Source organism: Natator depressus, chromosome 23 (genome assembly GCF_965152275.1).
Source record: "Natator depressus isolate rNatDep1 chromosome 23, rNatDep2.hap1, whole genome shotgun sequence".
NCBI lineage: Eukaryota > Metazoa > Chordata > Testudines > Cheloniidae > Natator > Natator depressus.
The window spans coordinates 6,563,352-6,588,791 of NC_134256.1; the positions used below are offsets into that span (position 1 = coordinate 6,563,352).

The 25,440-nt window shown below is 59.3% G+C and overlaps 1 protein-coding gene across 4 annotated transcripts in view; it reads left to right on the plus strand.

The window, feature by feature from the left end:
- Positions 1 to 25,440, plus strand: part of MARK4 (microtubule affinity regulating kinase 4) — a 63,446-nt gene that overhangs the window by 34,004 nt on the left and 4,002 nt on the right. For 2 of the 4 annotated variants that reach the window (XM_074937344.1, XM_074937346.1), the window contains exons 6-15: positions 563 to 633; positions 2,049 to 2,105; positions 2,469 to 2,705; positions 3,173 to 3,292; positions 4,668 to 4,767; positions 5,228 to 5,337; positions 21,162 to 21,318; positions 22,389 to 22,603; positions 23,128 to 23,291; positions 24,637 to 24,897. In XM_074937344.1, coding sequence (XP_074793445.1) covers positions 563 to 633; positions 2,049 to 2,105; positions 2,469 to 2,705; positions 3,173 to 3,292; positions 4,668 to 4,767; positions 5,228 to 5,337; positions 21,162 to 21,318; positions 22,389 to 22,603; positions 23,128 to 23,291; positions 24,637 to 24,897 — 1,492 coding nt within the window. The remainder of the gene's footprint in view (positions 1 to 562; positions 634 to 2,048; positions 2,106 to 2,468; positions 2,706 to 3,172; positions 3,293 to 4,667; positions 4,768 to 5,227; positions 5,338 to 21,161; positions 21,319 to 22,388; positions 22,604 to 23,127; positions 23,292 to 24,636; positions 24,898 to 25,440) is intronic. The other 2 variants (XM_074937345.1, XM_074937347.1) reach the window with 1 other exon arrangement.

Sequence of the window (25,440 nt, forward strand, 5' to 3'; positions counted from 1 at the left end):
CAGCCCCTCCTGATTACAGGCCCTGCTTGGCTCCCCCCCATGCTGCTAAAATTATCCTCGCTCTGTTTAAAATAAGCCAAGCCACCAGGCCCCTGCAGGTGCCACCCACCTGGCAGCTGCCTCCCTGCGCAGGCTGGCACTGGGAGCCAGGCGGGGGGCGTACACATTCCCATCCATTCCAGTGGCTCCATGGGCGGCTCCCATCTGTGCCTGCGGGCTGGTGCCACCTGGGCTCAGGCTCATCCCATCATGGACGCTGCAGGGTGCGGTTGGGTGGGCCAGTGTCGGGTGGGGGGCATGAACCCCGGCACAACCAGCCTGGTTGGCCGCTCTTGGGGAATGTGTGGGGTCTCCATGCCCCCCATGTCCTGCTGTAATGGACCACCCCCCCCCCCCCAGCAGGAAAGCTGCATTCATGAGGCTGTGGCTGTCCAGCAGGGCGGGGAGGTGGGGGGCACATCTGCCAGAAGCCCCTTCACCCCAGCCTCCCTCCTGGCTTCGGGTTCCCTGGCACTACCCCCTGCCACTACAGACTGCTCCTGACCGCACCCCCTCCCCGCAGGCGAAGTCTTTGACTACCTCGTGTCACATGGACGGATGAAGGAGAAGGAAGCCCGGGCAAAATTCAGACAGGTCAGGACAGAATCTGGACAAGAGCCCGGCCCACCCCAGCAGGGGGCGCTGTGGGGAGCAGGCAGGCACTGGCTGTGGGGGGAGCTGGCAGCAGGGATTGCGGGGAGCGGGGTGGGAGTTCTCTGCACCCCTAGCCCCCGCCCTGTTGGGCACATCACTGTAGCTCAGGGCGGAGTCTCTGGTCAGCTCCAGCCTGAGGGATGGGGGCCGGCTGCTGGCTCTGCACGTGGGGGCTGCGTGTTCCGTGGGGGGGCTGTGCTGATGGCTCGGGGGGGCTGCATGTTCTGCACGTCGGGGGGGGCTGCTGGCTCTGCACGTGGGGGCTGCGTGTTCCGTGGGGGGGCTGTGCTGATGGCTCGGGGGGGCTGCATGTTCTGCACGTCGGGGGGGCTGCTGGCTCTGCACGTGGGGGCTGCGTGTTCTGTGGGGGGGCTGTGCTGATGGCTCTGGGGGGCTGCTGGCTCTGCACGTGGGGGGGCTGCTGGCTCTGCACGTGGGGGCTGCGTGTTCTGTGGGGGGCTGTGCTGACGGGTCGGGGGGGCAGCGTGTTCTGCACGTGGGGGGGCTGCTGGCTCTGCACATGGGGGCTGTGTGTTCTGTGGGGGGGCTGTGCTGATGGCTCTGGGGGGCTGCTGGCTTTGCACGTGGGGGCTGCGTGTTCTGTGGGGGGCTGTGCTGATGGCTTGGGGGGGCTGCGTGTTCTGCACGTGGGGGGGGCTGCTGGCTCTGCACGTGGGGGCTGCGTGTTCTGTGAGGGGCTGTGCTGACGGCTCGGGGGGGCTGCGTGTTCTGCATGGGGGGGCTGTGCTGCTGGCTCTGGGAGGGCTGTGTGCTCTGTGGGGGGAGGCTGAGTTGCTGGCCCTAGTCTGTGGGGCGGAGGCTGAGTGGTGTGTGTGGAGTAGGGGGAGGGGGCAGTGGAGAGTGGAAGGGCTCTGCTGCTGACCCTCTTGTGCAGGGATTCTCAAACTGGGGCTCATGACCCTTCAGGGGGTCAGGAGTTATTACACCGAGGGTAATGAGCTGTCAGCCGCAGCCCCCAAACCCCACTTCACCTCCAGCATTTAGAATAGCGTTAAATATAAAAAAGTGTTTTTAATTCGTAAGGGGGGTCGCCCTCGGAGCCTTGCTGTGTGAAAGGGGTCACCAGTACCAAAGCGTGAGAACCACTCTTCTTGTGTGTGTGTGTGTGTGTGTGGCGGGGTGTGTGTGTGTGTGTGTGGGGTTTAAGGGCTCCCTGCTGGGAGCCGGCCTGGAAATCTGGATGGGCGCTGCCTTCCCAGCCATCGATCCCTGGCAGCAGGGCACTCGCCTTACAGGAGCCGTTCCCCTCCTGGGGGGCAGGGGGGTGGGGGGAGTGATGGGTGGCAGAGGATGGCGTCCGTTAGTCCCATAGTCACTGCCAGCTCTGCCCCCAGATCGTCTCAGCCGTGCATTATTGTCACCAGAAGAACATCGTGCACCGAGACCTGAAGGTGAGTCACCCCACCCGGGTTCTGCCCCTCCCCCCACCCTGGGCAGTGCCCGAGCATCCCCCCAGTCCCCCATGTACTTCCCCTCCCCCACTCTGGGCACTGCGCGAACATCCCCCCAGCCCCCCCGTGTACTTACCCTCCCCCCAGACCACACCAGACCTGAAGGCAAGAGCCCCTTTCTGCCCCAGCCCAGGCCCTCTCCCAGCACCCACTCCCCCTTGTTCCCTCCCTCCCAGGCACTGCCCCTATCCTCCCACCCCCTCCCCACCCCGGCTGTGGGGGTGGGGCCTGACCCTGACATACCCCAGCCCCCTGGCTGTGGGGGCGTGGCCGGACCCTGCTGTGCCCCCCATCCCCCCCCAGGCAGAGAACCTGCTGCTGGACGCCGATGCCAACATCAAGATCGCTGACTTCGGGTTCAGCAACGAGTTCACGCTGGGCTCCAAGCTGGACACGTTCTGCGGGAGCCCCCCCTACGCCGCACCCGAGCTCTTCCAGGGCAAGAAATACGATGGGCCCGAGGTCGATATCTGGAGCCTGGGGGTCATCCTCTACACCCTGGTCAGCGGCTCGCTGCCCTTCGATGGGCAGAACCTCAAGGTGAGCAGGGGGGCATGGGGGCACACAGGGATGGGGGTGTCTGGGGGGCACACAGGGATGGGGGGTGGTGACTCAGGGGCATGGGGGTCCTGGGGGGACATGGGGATGGAGGTGTTGGGGGGGCATGGTGGCAGGACCAGTGCTTAGCCTGGCGGAAAGGCAATCTCTAGGTCTGGCTGTGTTTTCTGCAGGGCCTTGTCCCCTGCATCACAGAGGAGGCTCTGGGTCCCTATAGCCAGAGCCTGGGCACAGAGCTGGGGCCCAGGGGACCCTACAGCCCTGCTAGGCAGAGCCCAGTCCCTGCCTTGCATCGGAGTTGACCCCCCCTTTGTATGGGGAGGGGGAGGGGGGAACCCTTTGGGGCCAGCTCCTAGCCAAGTCCCTGGGGATGGCTCAGCAGGTCCCGGGCAGGCAGGGAGGCTGGCGGGGGGAACCCTGCCTGACTTGACCCTCCCTCGTCCCCCCAGGAGCTGCGGGAGCGAGTGCTGCGAGGCAAGTACCGCGTCCCCTTCTACATGTCCACAGACTGCGAGACCATCCTGCGCCGCTTCCTGGTGCTCAATCCTGCCAAGCGCTGCACCCTGGAGGTGAGTGCCCCGGGGAGGGAAGGGTGGCAGGGTGCTCCCGGGAGAACCTCCCGGCATTCCCTGTGCTCAATCCCTTGGCATTCCCCATTCCCTGTGCCCTCCATCGATCTGGGTCGGTTACGGCCTGTCCGGAACAACCTATTGGCAGCCCCCAGACAGTGCGGTGCCTCCCAGCCCCGCCTCTGCCCCTGGAGTTACTGTTTAACCCTTTACACCCTGTGCAGAGCAGTGCAAAGCCCAGAGAGAAACCGAGGCGCACAGGGGCATCATAATAATATTATCAACATTCCCACTTCCTCACCCTGCCGCTCCTGTGCTCTGTGGCCCCATTTACCCAGCCCCCCCAACTCTGTCCATGGAGCTGGGACGCCATCTTTGCCCTCTGCTCTGCACTGTGCCCCCCGAGTGGCAGCAATCCCCACGGGGGCGAGCTCTCATTAAGCTGTTTCTGCCTCCATGGGGCCCTGCCTGGCGCTGTCTCCCCAATGACTGTAATTAGTGTAATTGACTCAGGGGATAATTACAGGGTGTCTGAGACCCAGGCAGGCTCCGTGCAGCCCCCACAGAGCTCGGCCCCCTGCGCGGGTGGGGCCTGCAGAGCCAGCAGGGAGTCCCTGGGGAGGTGCAGCTCCCGCAGGCCCATGGGAGCTCCCTGGGGGCCAGAATTTGGGCTGTCAGGCTCCCTAACCCACAGCGTCTCTAGACACACAGCAGGGATGGGGCTCAGGTGCACTGGAAGGAGTGCATTGAGTCCTTTGTCTCTGCTCCTGGTCTGCAGGCCCTGCCGGGGGTGGAGGGCCTGCCCAGTGGTGGGAAGACACAGCCTGTTCCCCAGCGGGGAGATGCAGGCTGCGTCCTGAGGGGTGCCGGGGGGGAGACTCTGCCCCTGTCCCGCTGGGGGTAGGGGTGTGATGGGTGCCTGGCAGAGAGAGACAGGCCCTGTCCTGGAGCGGGGGCTGAGTGATGGGTTGACCCCCACTCCCTCCCTGCCGGGCAGGGAGACTTCCCCTGAGGTTGATGGGTGTGTGGTGGAGGGAAGACGCAGCCCTTGTCCCGGGGTGTGTGGTTGGCGGGGGGGGGTTGATGGGTAAGTGGCAGGGGCAGATGCAGCCCCTGTCCCGGTTGTGGAGCGGGAGGAGTGCGTAGTGACATGGCCCTTCCCCCAGTGCGGGGGCGTGTGTGTATGATGGGTGTGTGGTGGGAGGCAGACGCGGCTATTGTCCCGGTTGTGTGTGGGGGGGGGCGATGGGTGCGTGGCAAGGGGCAGTCATGTCCCCTGTCCCCATGGGAGGGAGGGTGAGGGGTGCTTGGTCTCGAGATGCAGCCCCCCCACCAGGGAGGCCCGAGACCTCCTAATCCATCCCTTCTCTCTCAGCAAATCATGAAGGACAAATGGATCAACATCGGCTACGAGGGCGACGAGCTGAAGCCCTACAAGGAGCCTGAGGAGGATTTTGGGGACACCAAGCGCATCGGTGAGGGTCCAGGACTCTGCTGTGCTGAGTGGGCACCACTGTCTGGACCCCGATGACCAAAGGGGGAACGCCTATTGGGGGAGCATTTGTCCGCAGTCTCTCTGAGGTTCAGGGAGGGGCTCTGCTTGGCACCAGCTAGGGGAGGGCTCACTGAAGTGGCCTGAGCTGACTGGCTGTGGGACAGAGCGAGACTACGGCCCCACTGCCTGGACCCTTGTCTGACTCCCCCCCCAAGGCAGCTGCACAGGGTCGCAGGGCCGGGATATGACCCTTTCATCTCAGCTCCGACAGGGCTCAGAAGTACCTGGGCAAATGGGCGCTGCCCATGGGCTTAGCATCTAGCCCAGGGGACACACAGGGCTTGTGCCATCCGGCGGGGGCTGGACACCGCATGGCACCTGCCCCGGCGGGGGTGGGGGTGGTGTCTGTGCCAGAAGTGAATCCAACCCCTCTCTTCCAGAGGTGATGGTGGGAATGGGATACACCCGCGAGGAGATCAAGGAAGCCCTGAACAGCCAAAAATACAACGAGGTCACGGCCACCTACCTCCTGCTGGGCAGGAAGAACGAGGTGAGTGCAGGCTCAGGGGAGCCTGGGGGCTGATCTGGAGGTGGGGAGGACCCGTGGGGAGCCTGTGACGCGTTTCCCCGGGATGCAACCTGGAACTGGGGTATCACTGAACCCTCTGTCTCGCCAGCCTGGGCTCCCTTTTAAGTGATTATAAGTAATAGCATACAGATCAAAGTACGTTACCATAAAAAATAAAACCGCAATCTAAATTCTCTAAACTGGATAGGATTAAACAGTTAGATAGTACTAACTGTCCACCCAGCTTCCCTACACAGGCAGGCTTCCTTCTTTCCTGCCTGGCACCCCCCGTTCAGTCTTTGTTCCTAAGGTGTTTCCAGGTGTTGTGCTGAGAGGGAGTCAGGCTCTCCTGGTTAAACTGACTTCCCCCTTTTATAGTTTATTTCATGTGGAAGGAACTTCTTTGTTTCAAGCCAAGCCCCCAACCCAGTGTGTGGAAAAACACAGGCACTAAAATGGAGTCCAGTGTCCCCTTATCTAGTCACATGCCCTTTTATGCTTCGATGAGTCACTTTCTCCGGACCAGTCACAATTATAGACCTCTGTCATATAACTCCATAGCTCAAAGATGAGCAGTCCCTGTCTTTCTAATCTCTCCTAATGTAGAAGCTGTTCCATTCCCCCCTCATCATTATTGTTGCCTTTCTCTGTATCTTTTCCAACTCTAATATATCTTTTTTTGAGATGGGGTGACCAAAGCTGCACACATTAGTCAAGGTGTGGGCATACCATTGATTTATATAGTGGCATTTATATAGTGATATTTTCTGTCTTATTATCTATCCCTTTCCTAATGGTTCCTAACATTCTGTTCGCTTTTTTGACTGCCGCTGCACACTGAGTGGATGTTGTCAGAGAGCTATCCAAGATCTCTTTCTTGAGTGCTAACAGCTAATTTCAGTGCCATCATTTTGTATGAATAGTTGGGATTATGTTTTTCAATGTACATGTGTGACGTGACAGCATTACTTTGCATTTATCAACACTGAATTTCATCTGCTATTCTGTTGTCCAGTTTAGTGAGGTTCCTGTGTTTAATGAGGTCCCTGTGTAACTCTTCGCAGCCAACTTTGGACTTAACTATCTTGAGTAATTTTGTATCATCTGCAAATTTTGCCACCTCACTGTTCACCCCTTTTTCCAGATCATTAATGATTATGTTGGACAGCACAGGTCCCTGTACAGATCCCTGGGGGACCCCGTTATTTACCTTTCTCCACTGTGAGAACTGACCATTTATTCCTACCCTTTGTTTCCTGTCTTTTAACCAGTTACTGATCCATGAGAGAACCTTCCCTCTTATCCCAGGACTGCTTACTTTGCTTTAGAGCCTTTCGTGAGGGAGGCTTTCTGAAAATCCAGGAACACTATATCCACGGGATCACCCTTGTCCTCATGCTTGTTGACCGCCTCAAAGAATTCTAGTAGATTGGGGAAGCATGATTTCCCTTTACAAAACCCATGTTGACTCTTCCCCAGCATATCACGTTTATTTGTGTATTCTTTACTATAGTTTCAAACAGTTTTGCCTGGGTCTGAAGTTAGGCTCACTGGCCTGTAATAGCCAGGATCACCTCTGGAGCCTTTTTTAAAAATTGGCATCACATTAGTTATCCTCCAGTCATCTGGTACAGAGACGGATGTAAGCAATAGGTTACATACCACAGTTGTTGTTCGAATGATGGTCCCTATTCTCTTCCACAGAGGGTTGTACACACGTACCATGAATCCAGAGCTGGAGATTTTGAAAGTAGTAGTGTCCCTTGGTCCACACAGGCGTACTTGCTACGCTTCATGGTTTTGTCTGAGACAATAAAGGGCAGGGCGGGCTGACCGTGCCCTCATTTCCTTCTCACTGCCACATGGTCCGAATGTGATGCACTTTCTAAAATGCAGGGGGGAAAAGATGGTTTTCTACCTGTACATGGTTAGTATTTTTGTTGGTTTTACAGTAATTTAGTTTTTAGGATTGTTAGGGACTTCAGGATGCCATTCTACCTGTCTCCTGCTCTCCCACCTCACCCTCCCTAGCAACCAGGTCTGGGTACTGGGTTATGCCGAAGACATCGGGGTTCAGGATCTGCACCTCCTGCCATCACTCATTCTTGGTCAGTGACGAGCTAAGCGCTGCCTTTACTGCTTGGGAGAAGCCCATGTTGCTTTCAGGTGCCATATCTGCCTCTCCTGCCCAAGCCGTACCCGGGCAGGCTGGGCTCTCTGCCTCAAGAACCACCTCATGGAGGTTGCCATGAGACCGCAGTCAGACCCCGGCCAGGGACTGCCCCCACAGTACATCAGCCTGAGAAGCCCAGGAGTGCACCTTCTACCACGGAGACCCAGTCCGATTCCACTGGTACCAGTGCTATGGACCCAGGCAAGGGCCGAGTTGTCAGGCTGAGACACATGTGCATAACATGGCAGGGAGTCTTCCTCCAGGCCCAAAAAGGACACTGCATCGCCTACAAGTTCCAGCCACGGAGAAGCGGCATGTTCCAAGGCTCACAAGACATCACACAGAATGCCAGCTCCACCATGCCATGCATCCTTTCCAGGTCAGTCGGTGCCACTGAAGTCAAGGAAACCCTGGGTTCTGCGGAAGTGCTCCATTCCAGCTCTGCTTCCGGTTGCGGGGCGCATGCCAGTGACATCAGGGAGGCCGAAGTCAGCACCCGAGCCGCAAGAACTCTCTGCATTGGAGGCGGTGAGGTGCCTTCGTCTTCAGGTGCAGTTGCCACCGAAGAGGGTATGCTTTCCTACCTTGAACTTACCTCCTTTGGGTCATGTTCCCACCTGCTCTCTGTGGCTCCTGTGGTTCCGACAGTACCAAAGGCTCTGGCTTCTCAGCATCGGAGGACTCGGACAGAGCACAGGGTCTGCCCCTCCCGTAACGTCGCTATGACTATCCAAAGGTTCCACCGGCTCAGTGGCAGTACCCGCCCTTTCCCCAGCAAGGGAGCCATTGGTGCCTCACTCATGACGATCACGTGACAAAGGGGACTTGGATCCCTCAGGAATCGAGGATGCACATCAACGTCCTGGAGTTTCGGGTGGTGCGGAGGGCGTCCCGCGCCACGCATTTCTCCCATCCATTCACATGGTCACCAGCGCTCTGCGAGGAAGCAGTTCCTCTGTGGGTCACCTACAAGATCCTGTTGTCAGTAGCCTATCTCCCCGGGAATCAGAACGTGATTGCAGATTCTCTGAGCCAGCAATTCATGGGTGCTCCACGACACTGTGGTTGCCGACATTTCCACTTGCGGGGAGACTCCAACTACCAGAGTCCTTTTCGCCTCCCATGCCAACAGCAAAGGCACCCAGTACTCCCTGGGGAGGGGGGTGGGGCGGGGCTCGGCACCCGCTCCCAAGGCAATGCCCTAGTCATCCGCTGGTCAGACCATATCAATTGCACCTTTCCTTCCCTACCGCTCCTGCCACGTGTTCTATGCAAGATCGGACAGGAGAGAGCAACAGTCATTCTGAGAGGTCTCAGAGTAGCAGCTGTGTTAGTCTGTATTCGCAAAAAGAACAGGAGGACTTGTGGCACCTTAGAGACTAACCAATTTATTTGAGCATAAGCTTTCGTGAGCTACAGCTCACTTCATCGGATGCATTCAGTGGAAAATACAGTGGGGAGATTTATATACATAGAGAACATGAAACAATGGGTGTTACCATACACACTGTAAGAAGAGTGATCACTTAAGGTGAGATATTACCAGCAGGGCAGCAGGGTTGAGGGGGGGAGCCTTTTGTAGTGATAATCAAGGAGGGTCATTTCCAGCAGTTGACAAGAACGTCTGAGGAACAGTGTGTGTGTGTATGGAGGGGGAGATAAACATGGGGAAATAGTTTTACTTTGTGTAATGACCCATCCACTCCCAGTCTCTATTCAAGCCTAAGTTAATTGTATCCAGTTTGCAAATTAATTCCAATTCAGCAGTCTCTCGTTGTAGTCTGTTTTTGAAGTTTTTTTGTTGAAGTATTGCCACTTTTAGGTCTGTAATCGAGTGACCAGAGAGATTGAAGTGTTCTCCGACTGGTTTTTGAATGTTATAATTCTTGACGTCTGATTTGTGTCCATTTATTCTTTTACATAGAGACTGTCCAGTTTGACCAACGTACATGGCAGAGGGGCATTGCTGGCACATGATGGCATATATCACATTGGTAGATGTGCAGGTGAACGTGTGCAGGTGATAGTGTGGCTGATGTGATTAGGTCCTATGATGGTGTCCCCTGAAAAGATATGTGGACGCAGTTGGCAATGGGCTTTGTTGCAAGGATAGGTTCCTGGGTTAGTGGTTCTGTTGTGTGGTGTGTGGTTGCTGATGAGTATTTGCTTCAGGTTGGGGGGCTGTCTGTAAGCAAGGACTGGCCTGTCTCCCAAGATCTGTGAGAGTGATGGGTTGTCCTCCAGGATAGGTTGTAGATCCTTGATGATGCATTGGAGGGGTTTTAGTTGGGGGCTGAAGGTGATGGCTAGTGGCATTCTGTTATTTTCTTTGTTGGGCCTGTCCTGCAGTAAGTGACTTCTGGGTACCCTTCTGGCTCTGTCAATCTGTTTCTTCACTTCAGCAGGTGGGTATGGTAGTTGTAAGAATGCTTGATAGACATCTTGTAGGTGTTTGTCTCTGTCTGAGGGGTTGGAGCAAATGCGGTTGTATCGCAGAGCTTGGCTGTAGACAATGGATCGTGTGGTGTGGTCCGGATGAAAGCTGGAGGCATGTAGGTAGAAATAGCGGTCAGTAGGTTTCCGGTATAGGGTGGTGTTTATGTGACCATCGCTTATTAGCACCGTAGTGTCCAGGAAGTGGATCTCTTGTGTGGACTGGTCCAGGCTGAGGTTGATGGTGGAATGGAAATTGTTGAAATCATGGTCCATCATCTGGTCCATGGGTCCAGATGATGAAGATCTCATCAATGTAGCGCAAGTAGAGTAGGGGCATTAGGGGACGAGAGCTGAGGAAGCGTTGTTCTAAGTCAGCCATAAAAATGTTGGCATACTGTGGGGCCATGCGGGTACCCATAGCAGTGCCGCTGATTTGATGGTATACATTGTCCCCAAATGTGAAATAGTTATGGGTAAGGACAAAGTCACAAAGTTCAGCCACCAGGTTTGCCGTGACATTATCGGGGATACTGTTCCTGACAGCTTGTAGTCCATCTTTGTGTGGAATGTTGGTGTAGAGGGCTTCTACATCCATAGTGGCCCGGATGGTGTTTTCAGGAAGATCACCGATGGATTGTAGTTTCCTCAGGAAGTCAGTGGTGTCTCGAAGGTAGCTGGGAGTGCTGGTAGCATAGGGCCTGAGGAGGGAGTCTACATAGCCAGACAGTCCTGCTGTCAGGGTGCCAATGCCTGAGATGATGGGGCATCCAGGATTTCCAGGTTTATGGATCTTGGGTAGCAGATAGAATATCCCAGGTCAGGGTTCCAGGGATTTGTGTCTGTGCGGATTTGTTCTTGTGCTTTTTCAGGGAGTTTCTTGAGCAAATGCTATCGTTTCTTTTGGTAACCCTCAGTGGGATCAGAGGGTAATGGCTTGTAGAAAGTGGTGTTGGGGAGCTGCCGAGCAGCCTCTTGTTCATATTCCGACCTATTCATGATGACAACAGCACCTCCTTTGTCAGCCTTTTTGATTGTGATGTCAGAGTTGTTTCTGAGGCTGTGGATGGCATTGTGTTCTGCATGGCTGAGGTTATGGGGCAAATGATCGCTCTGTTCTGGCCTTGCCAGTTCTGGTTTCCCTCCTTCTCTGCATGTCAGTGCTGTGACGAAGTGGGACTGTTCTTAATGTTTTATCTGAATATTGTGGCAGTGCCTCAGTTTCCCTTATGCAGTTCTTAAGTATCTAGGTGGTGGGGTAAGGGTGTATGATCGTTGCAGAGCCCTAGAGGGCAGGTGTGTGCAGGGGTCTGGACAGAGAGAATGGCCAACACCCTGTTTCCTGGCAACTGATGGCCTGGGCCCTTCCCCCCTGCAAGGTGAGAGCTAAAGGGTTAGAGAACAGAGGAATCGGGTGACCTCCTGGCCCGGGAAAGGGACAAAGCCCAGAGGAGGAGGGGCTGGAGGGTGAGTCAGCTGGGGCTGGCTGGGGACATGGAGTGAAGTGCAGACATGGTTGTCTGGCTCACTGCCCCCCAAAATGGACCCAGCTGAGGGGTCCTGTTCTCTGTACCTACAAGCTCTGTGTTAGACCATGTTCCTGTCATCTAATAAACCTTCTGTTTTACTGGCTGGCTGAGAGTCACGTCTGACTGTGAAGTTGGGATGCAGGACCCTCTGGCTTCCCCAGGACCCCGCCTGGGCAGACTCGCTGTGGGAGGGGCAGAGGATGCTGAATGCTCCGAGGTCAGACCCAGCAAGGAGGAAGCCGTGTGAGCTGTTTACCCTGCAGACAGTCTGCTCCCAGAGAGGAGGCTCCCCCAGAGTCCTGCCTGGCTGCATAGGGAGCAGTTCCAGAGCATCGCCCGGGGACTCCATGACAAGTGCATCCCCCGCTTCTGCTGCCAGTGTTCCCAGAGCTGCTCACACAACATAGAGGAAGGATCAGGCATCCTGATCCATAGACGCTCCCCATAAAAGCTTGGTTTTTGGGTGGGCATCTTCACTAGAATGGGACTATTTGTCGGCAGGGCAAGACATCCTCTCTAGTAGCAGGAAAGAGGCCACGAGGCTCCTAACGGGCCAAGAGGAAGCATCCTGAGGACATGGACATTCCCCTTCTTCTGGACTGCCCTCTGTCCCTGAAGGCCTCAGAACTCGCACTCAACTCCATCAAGGTGCATGTAGCGGCTATCTGTGCCTTCTATCCCCTGTGGAGGGGCACTCTGTCTTTGCACGCCCCTTGACTAGCAGGCCTTGAAAGGGCCTCCTATGGACTTATCTGCCCATTCAACTCATCGCTCCCCAATGGGACCTCAACCTTGTCCTCACGCCATTGATAAAATCACCCTTTGAACCTCTGGCCTCCAGCTCTCGGTCTCTCCTTTCCATGAAGGCCGCCTTCCTGGTAGTTATTACTACCCATCTCACGGTAGGCAAACTGGGGGCCATGACAGCGGATCCCACGTTCCTTAAGGACAAGGTTTCTCTGTGTCTGCACCCAAGTTTCTGCCAAAGGTTGTATCCTGTTTTCCTGTCAACCAGCCCGTACGCTTACCTGCCATCTTTCCAGAGCCTCATGCCTCGGCAGAGGAGCGGCACCTTCACTCTCTTGACCATTCAGCAAGTCCCCTAGATTGTTTATGGCGATAGCTGACAGGATTAAGGGGCAGGCGATCTCCACACAGAGGATCTCTAAGTGGGTTTCGGCGCACATTACGCTCTGCTATCGGCTGTCAGGACTGTCTCTGCCCCTTGGGGTATGAGCCCATTCCACAAGAGCACAAGCATTGGCTACGGCCATGTTTCACGACATGCCACTTACAGACATGTGGGGTGGCCCCATGGAGCTCGGTACGAACCTTCTCTTCTCATTACACCTTGGTGTGCGACCCTGCAACGGATGCCTCGTTCAGCACAGCTGTTCTCCATTCCACAGTTCTGTCCTCTTCCTCGCACCCGCCTCCTGACTGGGTGCTGCTTGTTAATCACCCTCAAGGGAACACAATAGAGACCGTCACTTGAAGGAGGAGGAGGAGGTTACTTACCTGTAACTGGAGGTTCTTTGAGAGGTGTGGTCCCTATCTGAATTCCAGTCCCACCCTCCTTCCCCTCTGCTGCGGGTCTGTGCCATTTGCAGTGGAGAAGGAATTGAGGGCATGGTCAGTCCACCCTGCCCTTTATTGCCTCAAACTAAACCATGAGGCGGAGCAAGGGCGCATGTGCGGACCAACAGACACTACTGCTGCTTCCAAAATCTCTGGCCCAGACACATGGCGCATGCGTATAACCTTCAGTGGAATTCAGATAGGGACCACACCTCTCGAAGAACCTCCAGTTACAGGTAAGTAACCTCTTGGCAGTTCTGCGATTTCATATTTGAGTTCCTTCAGAACTCTTGGGTGATGCCGTCTGGGCCTGGTGGCTTATTACTATTTAATTTATCAATTTGTTCCCAAACCTCCTCTATTGACACCTCAATCTGGGACAGTTCCTCAGATTTGTCACCTAAAAAGAGTGGTGCTCAGGTGTGGGAAACTCCCTCACATCCTCTGCAGTGAAGACTGATGCAAAGAATTCATTTAGCTTCTGCACAATGGCCTTGTCTTCCCGGAGTACTCCTTTAGTACCTGCATTGTCCAGCGACCCCACGGACTGTTAGCTAGGTTTCCAGCATCTGATGTGGTTTACATTTTTTTTGCTGCTTGTGTTTTTTGCTAGATGCCCTTTGTGACGATGTGACGCAGCAGGGAGGGGGGAGTGTTGACCTGGGAATGTGCCCTGGGGACGGGAGACCTGAGAGCCTGTCACCTGAGCCAGGAGGGGGAGGGGGAGGTGACACCTCTGCTTAGGAATGTGGATGGAGGCTGCAGCAGGGAACCTGCTCGGTGGGTTTAGTTTCAGTTTGGGGCTGGGTGGAGGAAGACAGGGAACCCCAGGGCTGGGGTCTAAGCTCCCTGCTCCCCCAGAAGGACTTCACTGAGGGGTCCTGGGTGTCCCCACAAGCTCTGTTTTGGACTGTGTTCCTGTTGTCCAATAAACCTTCTGTTTTACTGGCTGGCTGAGAGTCTCAGTGAATCCCAGGAAGAGGGGTGCAGGGCCTGGACTCCCCCACACTCCGTGACAACTGGTGGCAGCGGTGGGATCTACTGCACCCCGTGAACGGCGCTTCCTGCAGTAAGTGATTGGGGAACAGTAAAACGAAGGGGGATTGACGGGGACCAGGCGTGCTGAAGATTCAGAGAGAGACGGTTTCAGGGGGCGGTTAACCCCTGGGAGTGTGTGACCAGAGAGAAGGACTTTTGCAGTAACAGGGTCCCCCGGGGGATTGCAGCGAGCGGTCCCAGGGGCGGAGGAGTCTGCAGCTCGACCCTGGCAAAGAGGTGGTGACCTCAAGAAGGACTGGCACACTAGGGGCTTTTCCTGGAAACCGTGGACAGCTGCCCGGCCTGCGAGTGGCCAGCCGGGAGATGTACGCTAAACGCCTTAAGAGCGACCTGGTGGAGCTGTGCAGGCAGAGGGGGCTGCGCGTCGGGAGGTCCACCAAGGAACAGCTGATTGCCCAGCTGGAGGAGAGGGATCGCTTGGATGACCCGATCCCTGTCCCTGAGGGAAGCCGCCCGGCGGACGCAGCGTGGGCCCTGGGGCCTGACCAGGCTGGGAGGGGTCAGACTGCTGCCCAGGACACCCCGAGACCCTTCCTACCTATGCCTGGGGGAGGGGTTGTGGGAAGCCCAGCGAATACCGAGGGCCCCCTGACCCCAGCAGCCAGCAGGGGATCCTCCCAGCGGAGCTCCCCATCCCTGGAGCGGATGCGGCTGGAATGGGAGAGGGAGAGGAAAATGAGGGAGCTGGAGGATCATGAAAAACAACGTCAACATGAGGAGAAACAACGTCAACATGAGCAGGAGGAGAAGGAGAGGGAGCGTCAGGAGAAGGAGAGGGAGCGTCAGGAGAAGGAGAGGGAACGTCAACATGAGCAGCAGGAGAAGGAGAAACAAAGACAGCATGAACTGGAGCTGGCCAGGCTGAGGAGCAGTGGGGCCCCGGCTGCGGTGAGTGAGGGGGGACCCAAGACTGCAAGGAGCTTTGATAAGTGCTTCCTGGCCCAGCGGAAGGAGGGGGAGGACATAGATAGCTTCCTGACGGCCTTTGAGAATGCCTGCGAGCTGCACAGGGTTGACCCTGCCGACAGGCTCCAGTTCCTCACCCCCTTACTGGACCCCAAAGCCGTGGAGGTCTACAGCCGGATGACAGGGGCAGAGGCAGGGGACTATGAACTGTTCAAACAGGCCCTGCTCCGTGAGTTTGGGCTGACCCCCGAGATGTACCGGAGAAGGTTCCGGAGTCAGCGTAAAACGCCTGAGGTCACCTACCTACAACTGGTCAACAGGATGCAGGGATATGCCCGCAAGTGGACAGCGGGGGCCCAAACTAAAGAGGACCTGCTTGACCTGTTTGTACTGGAGCACCTGTATGAACAGTGCCCTTCCAACCTGAGGCTGTGGCTGGTGGACAAAAAGCTCGCGAACCCCCAGCATGCAGGGCAGCTGGCCGACGAGTTTGTGAACAGTCGGTCAGGGGGTAGCCGGGAGGAGTCCCAAAAGAACAGGCCCCCCCCGATGCAGAGAGAGAGTCACCATGGGGCCTCCCAGCGGGGAAATAGGGAGAACCCCCTCCAAAGGGGAACGCCTGGTGTCGGGCCCCTCCGACCCGTTCGAGGGGACCAACGTGACCTGAGCTGCTATCACTGTGGCCAGAGAGGCCACGTACGGGCCCAGTGCCCCGGGCTCAGGGACAAACTGAGCAGACCCAACCTACCCAGGGTTAACTGGGTAGGGACTCAGCTGGACGAGGGGCAGGCGACCCAGGAAAGGGGGGCTACCAGTTTGCCACCTGCTCAGGAGGGAAGAGTACCCCCAGCCAGCCCCGCCAGAGGGCTGGAGGCTCTGGACCCAGGGTGCTCGGTTTACAGGGTGGGTGCGGGGCTGTCCCTCCGGAGAGAGTGCCTTGTTCCCCTGGAGGTGGATGGGAGGAAGGTCAATGGATACTGGGATACGGGCGCGGAGGTGACACTGGCCCGGCCCGAGGTGGTGGCCCCAGATCGGGTGGTGCCCAACACCTACCTGACCCTGACGGGGGTGGGCGGGACCCCATTTAAGGTGCCCGTGGCAAGGGTACACCTGAAATGGGGGACCAAGGAGGGCCCCAAGGATGTGGGGGTACACCACCATTTGCCCACTGAAGTTTTGATGGGGGGAGACCTAGAGGACTGGCCAAGCGACCCCCAGACCGCCCTGGTTGTGACCCGTAGCCAGAGCCGGCGAGGGGCACTGCGACCTGACCCTGGGGAGGGTACCACACTGGAGGCGCGAGACCCTACTCGGGTGGGGAGGGAGCGCCGAGGGGCACGGCTCAGAGAGGCTGCGGCCTCAGACCTGGCCACGGAGGGGGAACCGGGCCCCATCCCTTCCCCAGCCGCTGAGTTCCAGGCCGAGTTGAGGAAAGATCCCTCCTTGCAGAAGCTCAGGGACCTGGCCGACCTCAGTGAGGGACGGACCATGAGGAGAGGCTGCCAGGAGAGGTTCCTGTGGGAGAAGGGGTTCCTGTACCGAGAATGGGCTCCCCCAGGGGAAGGGGAGTCCTGTGGGATCAGGAGGCAGCTGGTGGTCCCCCAGAAGTACCGCCGCAAGCTCCTGTCCCTGGCCCATGACATCCCCCTCGCAGGGCACCAGGGAATCCGGCGCACCCGGCAGAGGTTGCTACAGAACATTTACTGGCCCGGGGTCTTTACCACCGTCCGGCAGTATTGCCGATCCTGTGACCCCTGTCAGAGGGTGGGGAAGGCCCGGGACAAGGGGAAAGCGGCGTTGAGACCTTTGCCCATCATAGAGGAGCCTTTCCAGAAGGTGGCCATGGACATCGTGGGGCCTCTCAGCAAGACGACCCGGTCGGGGAAGAAATACATTCTGGTGGTGGTAGATTTCGCCACCCGCTACCCCGAGGCAGTGCCCTTAGCTTCCATTGAAGCAGACACCGTGGCAGATGCGCTCCTGACCATTTTCAGCCGAGTGGGGTTCCCCAGGGAAGTCTTGACAGACCAAGGCTCCAACTTCATGTCGGCCCTGCTCCGGTGCTTGTGGGAGAAATGTGGGGTCCGGCATGACTGGGCCTCAGCGTATCACCCCCAGTCCAATGGGCTGGTGGAGAGGTTTAACGGGACGCTAAAGATGATGCTGAAAACCTTTATGAACCAGCACCCGCAGGATTGGGACAAGTACTTACCTCACCTGCTCTTCGCGTACAGGGAGGTGCCCCAGGAGTCTACCGGATTTTCGCCTTTCGAACTGTTATATGGAAGGAGGGTAGGGGCCCCCTGGACCTGATGAGAGACGAGTGGGAGGGGAAGGCCACTCCCGATGGAGAGTCAGTGGTGGAGTATGTCCTGACCTTCCGAGAGAGACTGGCTGAACTCATGGGCCTGGCCAGGGAGAATCTGGCCAGAGCCCAGAGGAAGCAGAAGGTCTGGTATGACCGCACGGCGCGGGCCCGTGCCTACGCCACCGGGGATCAGGTGATGGTTCTCATCCCCGTGAGAAAGAACAAACTACAGGCCACCTGGGAGGGCCCGTTCAAGGTCGTCAAGCAGCTCAATGAGGTAAACTATGTGGTGGAGCTGTCGAACCGGGCCCACCACCGCCGGGTGTACCATGTGAATATGATGAAGCCATATTATGCCAGGGGGAATGTGGTGTTAGCTGTGTGTGGTCAGTGGGAGGAGCAGGGAGATGACCCTTTAGTAGATCTATTCCCTGGGACCAGAGCTGGTTCCCCCCTGGAAACAATCCCCCTCTCGGATCAGCTCACCCCTGCCCAGCAAGCTGAGGTCAGGGGGGTGCTGCATCCGTACCGACAGCTGTTTTCCAACCAGCCTGGACGCACTAATCTGACTGTCCACCGGGTGCAGACAGGGTCGCACCCGCCGATAAGATGCTCCCCCTTCCGAGTCACAGGGAAAACTGCTCAGGACCTGGAAAGAGAGGTCCGGGACATGCTGGCTTTGGGGGTGATCCAGCCATCGGCCAGCCCTTGGGCCTCGCCGGTGGTGCTGGTCCCCAAAAAGGATGGGTCAGTCCGGTTCTGTGTGGACTATCGGAAGCTCAATGCCATCACTGTATCGGATGCCTACCCCATGCCCAGGCCGGACGAGCTCCTAGACAAGCTGGGAGGAGCTCGGTACCTTACCACCATGAACCTTACAAAGGGCTACTGGCAAGTGCCGCTGGATGCAGATGCCCGGCTGAAATCGGCCTTTATCACCCCTCTGGGGCTCTATGAGTTTCTGACCCTGCCTTTCGGCCTCAAGGGAGCGCCGGCCACCTTCCAGCGCCTGGTGGACCAGCTCCTGAGGGGGATGGAGAGTTTTGCCGTGGCGTATATTGACGACATCTGTGTCTTTAGCCAGACCTGGGAGGACCACGTGTCCCAGGTTAGACAAGTGCTGGACCGACTCCAGGGGGCTGGGCTGACTGTCAAAGCGGAGAAGTGCAAGGTGGGGATGGCTGAAGTATCTTACCTGGGCCATCGGGTGGGGAGCGGCCGCCTAAAGCCGGAACCGGCCAAGGTGGAGGTGATCAGAGACTGGCCCGCTCCCCACACCAAAAAGCAGGTCCAAGCCTTTATTGGGATGGCAGGATACTACCGAAGATTTGTGCCCCACTTTAGCGCCATAGCCACCCCCATCACTGAGCTATGCAAGAAGGGGAAGCCAGACAAGGTGGTCTGGACCGAGCAGTGCCAGGAGGCTTTCCGGGCGCTGAAGGAGGCTCTGGTCAGTGGCCCAGTTCTAGCAAACCCAGACTTTGACAAGCCCTTTGTGGTGTTCACCGACGCCTCCGACACGGGACTGGGGGCGGTGTTAATGCAGGAGGATGAAAAGGGGGAGAGACACCCCATCGTGTACCTGAGCAAGAAGTTGCTACCCCGGGAGCAACACTACGCGGCCATCGAGAAGGAGTGCCTGGCCATGGTGTGGGCCCTCAAGAAACTAGAGCCCTATCTCTTCGGGCGACACTTCACCGTCTACACCGACCACTCTCCCCTGACCTGGCTGCACCAGATGAAAGGAGCCAACGCCAAGCTCCTGAGGTGGAGCCTGCTCCTGCAGGATTACGACATGGACGTGGTCCATGTGAAGGGAAGTGCCAACCTGATAGCGGATGCGCTGTCCCGGAGAGGGGGCCCCGAACTTCCCCAGGTCACTGGTCACAGTGACCCCGCTCAGTTCAGTCTCGAAGGGGGGAGAGATGTGACGATGTGACGCAGCAGGGAGGGGGGAGTGTTGACCTGGGAATGTGCCCTGGGGACGGGAGACCTGAGAGCCTGTCACCTGAGCCAGGAGGGGGAGGGGGAGGTGACACCTCTGCCCAGGAATGTGGATGGAGGCTGCAGCAGGGAACCTGCTCGGTGGGTTTAGTTTCAGTTTGGGGCTGGGTGGAGGAACACAGGGAACCCCAGGGCTGGGGTCTAAGCTCCCTGCTCCCCCAGAAGGACTTCACTGAGGGGTCCTGGGTGTACCCACAAGCTCTGTTTTGGACTGTGTTCCTGTTGTCCAATAAACCTTCTGTTTTACTGGCTGGCTGAGAGTCTCAGTGAATCCCAGGAAGAGGGGTGCAGGGCCTGGACTCCCCCACACTCCGTGACACCCTTCAAATTCGTTTTTTCGCCTTCCTAGTTACACTTTTCACTTGCCTTGCCAGAGTTTAGGCTCCTTTCTGTTTCCCTCAGTAGGATTTGACTTCCAGTTTTTAAAGATGTCTTTTTGTCTCTAACCACCTTCGTTATTCCGCTGGTTAACCATGGGCATGTTTTGCTCCGCTTCCCGATTGGGGGTGGGGGAGGTATACATATAGTTTGAGCCTCTGTGATGGTATTTTGAGTCAGGGTGAAATGTACCAGCGATTCTGAACTGGGAAGGGCAGCAACCACATAGGGCAGCTGCCAGCTCCCTGCCCTGCAGCCAGATCTTGGCTGCAGGGGCCAGAGTCACGGAGTCACAGGGGCTGTTCTGTTCCCCAGCCTGTGATCAGTCTCCTGGGAGTGACCCCTTTAGTGGGCCGGGCCCCAAGAACCTCCCCAGTTGCACAGGGCCAGGCAGGACAGCAAGACTGGGCCTTGGGCACCAGCGACGCTGTCTCCCTGCAGCAAGTCCAGCCCAGTCGGTGCCCTGCGGAGCCTGCACCGTTCCCTTCCACGGCTGCACGATGCTCCCAGGAGTGTCACAGTGACACTGGCAGTCTCTGCAGAGCAAGGCAGCCATGTGTTAGCCCCTGGCTCCTGCTTCTGAGCGGCCTGGGTCAGCGCAGAGAGGCCGAGGCTAAGCCAGAGACCAGCCTGGCGAAGCGTGAGGAGCCAGCCAAGCAGGGATGGCTCCCTCAGCTCCCCAGGTCTGGGCTCCTGAGCTCCTCCAGAAGGCAGCCTGTATCCCAGACCCTGAGCCCTTGTTCCCCAGGCCTGCCAGCCAGGTTTCCTGCTGCTACTTGTGGATGGTTCATTCTTTGGCAGGGTCTTTGTGTTGCTGGACCCACTGTTGAGCCTGTTCTTCAGAGGCTTAATTTGTTCCCCCAGACAGACAGCTATCCCCTTCACACATGCACACTGTTAACCCTTTTGCAGCCACTGGGCAGCCGTGCAACATACAGAAGGAAACTGAGGCATGCCTCAGCTTCATCTAACCATTACAGAAAACTTCCACTTCGTTACCGAGAGCAACTCGGGGGAGTCCGTGGTGGGATCTGGGCTTGGGGAGCAGCACCCAGGAGTGGGCCCAGGAGGCCAGGGGTGACTGACGTGGCAGCAAACAGGACACAGCCCCCAGGTTTCTCTCCTGGAGAGGGCTGTGGCTCAGCCTCCCTTCTCCAAACTGGGCCAGCCCTGGTGCAAGGACGAGGGGGGGGAGCAGCTCCCGCTCCTGTTAGGCAGGAGCTCCCCAGGCAGACGTGGATTGCTGGCCGTGCTGGGGGCATGATGGCTTGGCAGCACCGTACGGCGGGTTGGCCATGGGCGCCGAGGAGCTGGCTCTAGGGGGCACCCTGGGATCACCTTCCACCTCTGGCCAGCGTCACCCACCTGGACTCCAGCCAGCGGCTAGGTGCAGGGCAGGGCTGCTCAGGCGGAGGTAACAGGTGTCCTCTCCCGGCAGGTGGAGGGGAGTGAGTCGCACACAGGCAGCAGCCTCTCCCTGGCCCGGGTGCGGGCGCCCAGCGAGGTGTCCAATGGCACCAGCAAGTCGTCCTCCCATGGCAAGAGCCAGCGCAGCTCCTCCACCTACCACCGGCAACGGCGGCACAGTGACTTCTGTGAGTGCCAGGCTGCCCCGCGGCCCCTGCCCACAGCAGCGGGCCCCTGGCTCTGAGGGCCACCGGCTGCGCAGAACCCCATGGGGCACCGGGGTGAAAGGGCAGCTGGGCGCCAGGGCCTGCCCAGGGGTTCTGGGGCACGGGTACGGAGGGTTGTGCGGAGTTCAGGAGAGAGCTCAGGGCTGTGGGAAGTTCGGGAGGGGAGTGGGCAGTGAGTTTGGGGGAGGGGTCAGGGCTGTGGGGGGCAGTGGGGAGTTCGAGGGAGGGGTCAGGGCAGTGAGGGTCCGTGGGGAGATGGGAGTTTGGGGGGAGGGGTCAGGGTAGTGGGGAGCCGTGGAGAGTTCAGGGGGAGGGGTCCGGGCAGTGGGGGGCTGTGGGGAGATGGAAGTGGGGAGTTCAGGGGTAGGAGTCAGGGCAGTGGGGGCTGTGGGGAGTTCGGGAGGGGAGTGGGCAGTGAGTTTGGGGGAGGGGTCAGGGCTGTGGGGGGCAGTGGGGAGTTCGGGAGAGGAGTGGGCAGTGAGTTTGGGGGAGGGGTCAGGGCTGTGGGGGGCAGTGGGGAGCTCGAGGGAGGGGTCAGGGCAGTGAGGGTCCGTGGGGAGATGGGAGTTTGGGGGGAGGGGTCAGGGTCGTGGGGGGCCGTGGGGAGTTTGAGGGGAGGGGTCAGGATAGTGGGGGGCCGTGGAGATTTCAGGGGGAGGGGTCAGGGCAGTGGGGGCTGGGGGGAGTTCGGGAGGGGAGTGGGCAGTGAGTTTGGGGGAGGGGTCAGGGCTGTGGGGGGCAGTGGGGAGTTCGAGGGAGGGGTCAGGGCAGTGAGGGTCCGTGGGGAGATGGGAGTTTGGGGGGAGGGGTCAGGGTAGTGGGGAGCCGTGGAGAGTTCATGGGGAGGGGTCCGGGCAGTGGGGGGCTGTGGGGAGTTCAAGGAGACTGTGACGGAGTAAAACCCTATGGGAGAGCAAGGTGGAGCCCCCAACACCAGCCACCCCTGCCTGCTGCCCCCTCTACCCAGGCTGGGCGGCAGCCAAGGCTGCCGTGCTCCCGGACAGGATGTCAGAGCTATCCCCTGCCTGCAGGTGGCCCCTCGCCGGTCCCCATGCACCCCAAGAGGAGCCCCACAAGCACCGGGGAGGCAGAGCTGAAGGAGGAGCGGATGCCCTCGCGTAAGGCCAGCTGCAGCGTGGTGAGCAGCGGGCGCGGGATCCCCCCCTCCAGCCCCATGGTGAGCAGCGCCAACAACCCCAACAAATCCGAGATCCCTGACCGGCGCAAGGACAGCACCATCAACACGGTGAGGGGGTGTGCTGGGGCAGGGGGTGGGCTCCAGGACGGACAGCAGGGGTGGGGAAGTGGGGTGGAGAAGGGGACAGGCAGAGGGATCTGGCAGGAAGGGTATGGCCAGCTGGGCTGGGTGACAGGGTGGTGTGTGCCCCAGGGGATGGGGAGCGGGGCAAGGTGCCAGGGGGAGCAGCATGTGCCCCTGGGAGGGACGGAGGAGTGTTGTGTGCCCCCAGGGGGGACAGGCAGTGGGGCGGGGGCCAGCGGTGTGTGCCCCCGGGAGGGATGAGCAGTGGAGTGGGGGAAAGTGGCGTGTGCCCCTGGGGTTGGCCAGGGTGCTTTGGGGAGCAGCGTGTGCCCCCAGGGGACCAACACAGTGTTTTGGGGAGCGGCATGTGCCCCCAGGGGAAGGGCAGGGTACCTCGGGGGGTGGTGTGTGCCACGGGGCATGGGCGGTAGGGGGGGTGCCAGGGGAGTGGCATGTGGCCCAGAGGACAGGCCTGTCTCCCTGGTGCTCCCATGTCCCTGCCCCTTCAGGTGGCAGGTAACGGGTGGGCCACGCAGATCTTGGGCTCAGCCCCGCTCGGTCCCTCGCAGAACAACATCCCGTCGAGCGTGATGACGCGGAGGAACACGTACGTGTGCACGGAGCGGCCCGGCGCCGACCGCCACTCGCTGCTGCACAACGGCAAGGAGAACAGGTAGCCGGGCTGGGACGGGGGCTGGGCTGGAGGGGCCCAGGGGTCTGATCCGGGAGGGGGCAGATGACAGGCTGGATGGGCCCAGGGGGCAGTGGGGGGATACCAGGTTCTGAGATGGGGCTGCCACAGGTGGTCGCTCTCCCCTCCTTTGAGGAGGGGCTGCTGCTCTGGGGCAGGCTTTCAGGCAGTGGGATGGGGCTCTTCCCCCCCGCCCAGGGGTGTGAGGGGCAGAGGCAGCTGCCCTGAGTCTAGGTAAGGCTGGGGGTGGGGCAGGGGACAGAAGGGATGGGCAGTGCTGGTGGGGGAGAGGAAAGCCTCGGTGGGGGAGGAAGCTGGCCCTGCCCCTCCCCCACAAGCATCAGCCATGACTGAGCTGCAGCCGCCCCCGACCCCCACCCCTTCCTTCCCATGGACCCTGGCCGCCCTGGCTCCCGTCCCACTTTCCACTTGCCCTGGTCCACTGCGTCGCGGTTAGTACCATGACGGATCCTAGGATAACCTCGCAGGGCCCCTTCCCCCACCAACCCCCCAGTGCCCCACGGGCAGTGCCATGATGGATTGGGGGATAACCTCGCAGGGCTCCCTGACCTCACCGACGCCCCCCCGCCCCCCCATCCCTGCGGGCAGCGCCATGATGAATCCCAGGATTATGTTTTAGGGCCCCCTTCCCCTGCCAACCCGCTCAGTTCCCTGCAGGCAGCACCATGACAGATCCCGGGATAACCTCTCAGGGCCCCTTCCCCCACTGACCCCCCAGTGCCCCGTAGGCAGTGCCATGACAGATCCAGGGTTAACCTCGCAGGGCCCCCTTCCCCTGCTGACCCCCCCAGTGCCCCGTGGGCAGCACCATGATGTGTCCCAGGATAACCTCAAAGGGCCCCCTTCCTCCACCAACCCCCCAGCAGTGCCCCACGGGCAGCACCGTGATGGATCCTGGGATAACCTCCCAGGGCCTCCTTCCCGCACCTACCCTGTGGGAATTATGGGGCAGGGGGTACATAAGCAGTGTGAAGGAGAGGGGTGCGTGGGCACTGATAGAGTACTAAGTGCATGGGAGGAGAGGGGTGCGTGGGGGTTATGGTGCAGGGAATACATTAGGGGTGGGGAGGAGAGGGTGTGTGGGGATTATGGGGCATGGGGTGCATAGGGGGTGGGGAGAAGAGGGTGCGTGGGGGTTATGGTGCAGGGAATACATTAGGGGTGGGGAGGAGAGGGTGTGTGGGGATTATGGGGCATGGGGTGCATAGGGGGTGGGGAGCAAAGGGTGCATGGGGGTTATGGGGCAGAGAATACATAAGGGGTGTACATAAGAGGCTCACAGTGGGGCTCTCTCCCCTCCCCCCAGCTCCATCGCCAACCGGGTGCCCCCCGCATCGCCCTCCAGCCACAGCATCGCCACGTCATCCTCGGACCGCACCCGCCTCTCGCGTGGCACGACCATCCGCAGCACCTTCCACGGGGGCCAGGTGCGGGACCGGCGTGGGGCCGTGCAGAACGGGCCACCCACCTCCCCCACGCTGTCCCACGAGGCCACGCCGCTGCCCCAGAGCCGCAGCCGCGCCACCTCCAACCTCTTCAGCAAACTCACCTCCAAGCTGACGCGGAGGTGAGTGCCCCGAGCCCAGCACTCGGCGTGGGGCAGGGGTGCTGGCTGTGAGGGGGACACTCCCAACTCCTCCAGCCCACGTCTCTTCCAGCAGGGGGCGCTGTGGGGAGCGGGGTGGGGGCAGTGGCTGTGGGGAGCTCCCAACTACTCTAGTCCCAACCTCTCTCAGCAGGGGGTGCTGTGGGGGAGCTCCCCGCCTCTCTCAGCAGGGGGCGCTGTTGGGAGGCGGGGTGGGGGTGGTGGCTGTGGGGGGGCTCCCCGCTACTCTAGTCCCAGCCTCTCTCAACAGGGGGGCTCCCAGCAAATCCAGTCCCAGCCTCTCCCAGCAGGGGGTGCTGTGGGGGCGGGGTGGGGGTGGTGGCTGTGGGGGGCTCCCAGCTACTCTAGTCCCAGCCTCTCCCAGCAGGGGGTGCTGTGGGGGAGCTCCCTGCCTCTCTCAGCACGGGGCACTGTTGGGGGGCGGGGTGGGGGTGGTGGCTGTGGGGGGCTCCCAGCTACTCTAGTCCCAGCCTCTCTCAGCAGGGGGTGCTGTGGGGGGCGGGG